This window comes from Bison bison, unplaced genomic scaffold, assembly GCF_000754665.1.
Source record: "Bison bison bison isolate TAMUID 2011002044 unplaced genomic scaffold, Bison_UMD1.0 scf7180017847111, whole genome shotgun sequence".
In the NCBI taxonomy this organism is placed as follows: Eukaryota; Metazoa; Chordata; class Mammalia; order Artiodactyla; family Bovidae; genus Bison; species Bison bison.
Window position 1 is genome coordinate 142457 of NW_011477684.1, and position 6344 is coordinate 148800.

General features: G+C 47.0%; 1 protein-coding gene across 1 annotated transcript in view; it reads left to right on the top strand.

The window, feature by feature from the left end:
- Positions 1 to 1034: 1034 nt before the first annotated feature.
- TRIM68 (tripartite motif containing 68) overlaps positions 1035 to 6344 on the top strand; it is a 14297-nt gene continuing 8987 nt past the window's right edge. The window contains exons 1-2 of the mRNA XM_010841997.1: positions 1035 to 1110; positions 4098 to 4579. Coding sequence (XP_010840299.1) covers positions 4154 to 4579 — 426 coding nt within the window. The 5' untranslated portion in view covers positions 1035 to 1110; positions 4098 to 4153. The remainder of the gene's footprint in view (positions 1111 to 4097; positions 4580 to 6344) is intronic.

Genomic DNA, 6344 nt, shown 5'->3' on the forward strand with positions numbered 1-6344 from the left:
TGGGCCTCACCCTTCAGAATTTAAACCACGTTCTGAGCCCTGACTTGGCATGAAAATCTACAGAGTCTATTAGTCCCAACAAGAAAATCATTTTGAACTACGCTTCAACTGGGAGGATTTCCTGGTTATTTTCAATGCAAACAGTGTGTGCCTTTATTTGCTTATCCAGTAAATACTGAAGTATCAGGTAAAGGACAAGGTGCAGAGACTACAAAGAAATCATCACCTTAAGTAGCAGTCTATGTGTTTCTGTGAGGGTCGAGCACCCCTTGTTTTGTTTTGTTTTCTTTTGTTTTGTTTCCAATTTCTATAGAAGTTTCGAAAGAGGAATTCCACTTACACTCCGCCAGTTCCCACCATCTGTTTCTAATTGTAAAGCGGGGTTGTGGCAATAGTGATGAGAGGCTGCCTGCTGAAGTACTGAAGGATAAGAGCTTGCCAGAAAGCCCAGGGTTTTTTTAATGAGAAACCACCATCTGGAGCCAGGAGAGGTCGCTCATCTTGCAGGAAACTACAAAGTCTATTGCATTTTCAGTGCCCAGCCCTGCACTAAATTGGGTCACAGAACCAGACCTGATTGATCTCATAGGGTGCTGAGTTTAACGTAGAAAACTGGCTAAGGAATACTATTAGGTCCAGGGCTACCACCTGGAAGGAACAACGTTCACCCAGAAGAACCACTAGTCATCCAGAGCGGAAGCGTAAGACGCAAGGGGTTCTTTGACCCGGGGGCTAACTGGGCTTCTGCTACTGCCTAGCCTGAACGGCCTCATCCTGGAGTTTCACCCCTTCGACCGGTCCTCGACTGACTCCTGGGCCCTTCTACAGTTTAAAGCGTCCTGAGTAGGGGAAGGGGCCAGAAAAACACAAAATACACCGTATGGGCGAGAGGTGGGCGCAGCCCTGTCCCCTGCTCCGACTGGCTAGGATTCTCCCGATCCCTATCTGTGATTGGCTGATTCCCCAAAGATGCCGCCGGCGAGGCGGATCCCGACGCCAGGTCCTGCACGCCATTCATTGGCTCCTTCTCTGTGGGCGGGGCCTCAGAGCGCTGCGGGAAAGGCGGCCGAAGAAGTGGACGCTGCTGAGGTCTTCGTCTCCGGGCCAGCGGTAAGTGCCTCTCTGGCGTGGCCAAGCGCTTCGGACGCTGCGGAGACTCGACCATGGGAACCAACTGGGCGTCTCCATTTTCGGTTTCCGCCTCGAAGCGCTAGTTCCGGGTGACGAGGGAGGTGGGTAGACAGTTGTGCCTCTTCAGAGGTCCTGCAAGCGATCAGCCTTACTCTGCCCTCACCCGCCCTGTGCCCTGGCGCTCTGCCTGGCATCCTGTGCCCCGGAAGTTACCATCCCCCTCTGCTCCCGAATCGCGGAGGTCACCACCTCCCTCTCTGGCCCCACCTCTCGAGTCTCTTTCAGGCTCCGCCCCCTTTCCTCTCAAACGTCTTTCCTTGAGGGCCCGGTTCTGCTAAACGCAAGGTTGAAGCAATTAAACGTTTCATAATTAAAGTTTTGTCCGAGGAATTTGTGTATAATAAAAACAAAATAATAAGGCAATAGCTACTAGCCCTAAATCCCTTTTTTGCAGAGACTTGCAGAGGCCATCACTTAACTTTTTTATGTTTAGAGCTTTCTATGGCTCTTGAGAGTCCCTTGGACTGCAAGGAGATCCAACCAGTCCATTCTGAAGGAGATCAGCCCTGGGATTTCTTTGGAAGGAATGATGCTAAAGCTGAAACTCCAGTACTTTGGCCATCTCATGCGAAGAGTTGACTCATTGGAAAAGACTTTGATGCTGGGAGGGATTGGGGGGCAGGAGGAGTAGGGGACGACAGAGAATGAGATGGCTGGATGGCATCACTGACTCGATGGACATGAGTCTGGGTGAACTCCGGGAGTTGGTGGTGGACAGGGAGGCCTGGCGTGCTGCGATTCATGGGGTCGCAAAGAGTCGGACACGACTGAGCGACTGAACTGAACTGATGGCTCTCTAAATAAGATGCTTCCATCCTATTTTCTTGATTTATCATTTTGGTATTTACCCGACTTCCCTTCTGCTACCATCTTCTCAGTTTTCAGTAGCTATTTTTATTCATTTGTTGGTCCTCTGTAGCTATAAATCATAGATATCAATGTCTGTTGTGTAGCTGGTATCTCTTGGTGCCCCTCCGTTTTAGATGAGGATGTTGATGTTTCTTTCATATACGGCCTTCTAACAGGTGGACCTCAACATTTACATTTAATTCTCACGTATTCAAAAATATTTGAGCACTGTTTTTGGCCTTGAGAATGTGGTAGTAAACAGATTATGTCCCTATCGTCATGAAACTTGTACTGTGGGAAGTAAGACACATAGATGTCAAATGACATTCAGAGCAGGAATTTGGAGGTCATTTCAAGCTGGAAGGACAGCAGGAATCCAAGTGGGATGGAATGAATGGATATGGGGGGTCTGCAAGAAAGTGTGGAAGTTTTCCCGTTTACTTGACAGGGCTGTTTCAGCGTCAAGAGGGAACTTCCTGTTGGAATGAGGCCTGGGGAACCAGGATAGGCTGTTCGGTAGGTTAGTGACAGTAAGACAAGCTTTTAGGACACTGATCCTACAGTGTGGTAGTGACAGTGGGAGGAGGAAAAGCAAGAGGCAGGGAGGCCATTGAGAAGGCAAGACCTGCTGATTGCCTGTAACAGTCCTTCAAAATCTACTTATTGCCCCACTTCTGCAGGAAGCCTTACTGAACTACCCTAAACCACCGTGATTTCTCTGTTCTGTTGAATTTTTATTGTCCTTGAAGCTAGAGAGATTAGATACTTTGCCCAGGATAGAATGATGGAGCCCAGGACCAAGCATCTGTAATATGATAAGAGTAGAGTAATGATTTCTACTTAGGGTTGTGAAATACATTGAGTCAGTTCATTTAAAAAGCTCAAAGGAAAGGAATGCCTGGCATATAGTATGTTCAAGGAGTGTTTGCTATTATTACTAACGTATAGTATGCTCTCAACTCCCTAACTAGTTATAAAAGCATTTGGGGTTTAGGAACTATTTTCTGTGTCTAGGTCAAATATTTATATGTAGCAGTACTGCATGGCAGGCACTGTTTAGGTCCTCAGGATACAATGGTGACTAAGACCATCAGGGCTTTTCCCTTTATAGACTAGCAGGTAATACACACTTGCACAGTGAACAAATACATATTGCCAGCTGTACCAAGAGCCTACCACTGTTCCTTTGTATACATATATAGCCTGGGCAGAAATCTCAGGTCTCTTGCTGGAGTAGTGAATCATCAATAATGGGTTTAATTATCATCAGATGACCTTTGTTTTTATCTTCCAAGGGCTATTTATCCATATCTGCTTCTAACATATCACTGAGATTGTCTTGGCATCTGAGTGGATGTTAGCAGTGGAAAAGTGGGCAGAGGTTTACGGGAGGTGGGGAAATATTGGTGGTTTCCTTACACTTCAGTGTGCATCACAAGAAAACAAAATGAGCCTATAGGCAATGGGCTTCTGGCATATTAACTTTTCTGCATCTTGACGTAAATATACATAGAAACATCCTGGAGAGTGAGGCTGGGGGTATTTCTGACCTTAGTTTGGCTACTGAAACACCACATGGCTAAGTTCTCTTGAATTCACCCAAGTTCAAGAGGAATAATGTTACTCTGCAGAGCATGATAGAGGTAGAGTGAGAATGGTCTGGCCAGTGAACCCTGAGGAGGTCAGAGATGATCAGGCAAATGGAAACGAGAATTCTCAACATCCCAATTCTCAGAAATCCCCAAATGCCCCTTCTGTGATGTGAGAAATGTGACTCAGTCAGATTCAGTTGGGAAGGCCAGTGCTTATTAAACAGGGTCTGTGAAGGGAATAGCTACTTACTCCAGTATTCTTGGCTGGGAAGTCCCATGGGCAGAGGAGCCTGGCAGGCTACAGTCCATGGGGTCACAGAGAGCCAGGCGTAACTTGGTGACTAAACCACCACCATAAAAGATCCAAATGAGGCAGCTGTTGTTTTCAGTCACTACCTATTCCTATTACGGCTCCCGCTGCTCTTCTGCTCCTTTTTCTCTTATTTGTGTTTCTTTCCTTCTCAGCCTTCAGTGCCTGCGCCTGGTTTTGTTCATGTTCTGTGGAGGGTGTGACAGGAACCATGGATCCCGCAACATTGATGGAAGCTGTAGTAGAAGAAGTGGCCTGTCCCATCTGCATGACCTTCCTGAAGGAGCCTGTGAGCATCGACTGTGGCCACAGCTTCTGTCACAGCTGTCTCTTAGGACTCTGGGAGGTCCCAGGAGAATCCCAGAACTGGGCTTACTCATGTCCCCTGTGCCGGGCTCCCATCGAGCCCAGGAACCTGCGGCCTAATTGGCAGCTGGCCAATGTTGTGGAAAAAGTCCGCCGGCTGGGGCTACATCCTGGAATGGGGCTGAGGGCTGACATGTGCGAGCCCCACAGAGAACAGCTGAAGATGTTCTGCAAAGAGGACAGCCTGATCGTGTGTGAGGCCTGCAGCCGGTCCCCTGAACATCAGGCCCACAGTGTCGTGCCCATGGAGGATGTCGCCTGGGATTATAAGGTGGGAGATGGAGGCCAGTCCCCGTCCCCAATCCAGTTTCTCCCCTGCCCCTCGCTTGGCTATCTCTAGATCAAGAACTTGAGAGGGAGCCCCAGAGACAAGATGAGAACTGATTCCTTTGACTTCTCACACCATCAGGTCCTGGGTGCCTGATCCAGTGAGCTGCACCTCTCCTTGCTTTTATGACCTTTCTTCCTTCCCTCCCACTTCCAAACCTACCCCCACCCCTTTCTTGATCCCACAGGCCTTAATGCCTAACCCAAACTTGCTATCCTTACTGAGAATTTGAGGGAGACCAGTTTGGGTTAGCTGGGGTTCTGGGTGCCTTGGATGAGGTCATCAAGACTGTACCTATTAGAACCTGCAAATTCCTAGCAATGCCACAAATAATCTTTTGATATCAGGTGAGTCACTTTAAACTCCTCATTTTATAGACAGAAATGAAGGCTTGGAAATCTGAGATCATGATCATTGGTTTTAGAGCTAGAAAGGACCATGGCAGAGTCATTTAGGATTGAGTTAGATTGTCTGATCTCATGTTGTAGGGTCCCTTTGGGCTTACGTTAGTGAAAGGAAGCTCAAAGACTAGAACTCAAGTCTTCTTTCTCCTTACCTAGTGTTCTTTCTCATCTCCTTACCTTTTATTTATTGGGGGGATGTGGGGAAAGCCATCTCTGACACACACACACTGCTCCTTTTTTTTTGCTATCCTTATTGACTTCTAACTTCTTTTTCCTTAGATGTCCATCAGTTCAGTTCAGTTCAGTCGCTCAGTCATATCTGACTCTTTGCTACCCCATGAATCGCAGCACGCCAGGCCTCCCTGTCCATCACCAACTCCCAGAGTTCACTCAAACTCAAATCCATCGAGTCGGTGATGCCATCCAGCCATCTCATCCTCTGTAGTCCCCTTCTCCTCCTGGCCCCAATCCTCCCAGCATCAGGGTTTTTTCCAATGAGTCAACTCTTTGCATCAGGTGGCCAAAGTATTGGAGTTTCAGCTTCGGCATCAATCCTTCCAGTGAACACCCAGGCTGACATCTTTATCAGAATCATTATCCCAATGATTCTGTGATACATTGATCCTCTACTGGTCTTAATTCTTAAAGTTGAGATTAGAAGGTAAAAGTGTTAGATGAATCCCTGATTTAGCTGTTTTCCTTTGCAAAGAGAATTTCTGAAAAATTAAGAGTTTATTTTGTTTTGCAAGTGTTAGAATAGGGAGGCAATATACCTTACACACAAGAATTAAAGAGCTAAGTTAAATCCCAGCCCAGCCATTTACCAGCTGAATAACTTTGAATACATCACTCTCTAAGCCTCAGTTTTATTGGTAAATCTTTAATAAAATGGTTGATATTGTTATAAGATTACTTTATGCTTTCCAGTAGTAATCTCTTGCATTAGTATCTAAGATAGTACTCTTTTAACGTCCATATAAACCAAGCAAGGATCTTGCAAAAATTCAGATTCTAATTCAGGGAGGTCTAGGGTGAAGCCCCGGAGAAGGCAATGGCACCCCACTCCAGTACTCTTGCCTGGAAAATCCCATGGACGGAGGAGCCTGGTAGGCTGCAGTCCATGAGGTCGCTGAGAGTCAGACACGACTGAGCAACTTCACTTTCACTTTTCACTTCATGCATTGGAGAAGGAAATGGCAACCCACTCCAGTGTTCTTGCCTGGAGAATCCCAGGGACAGGGGAGCCTGGTGGGAGGCCGTCTATGGGGTCACACAGAGTCGGACATGACTGAAGTGACTTAGCA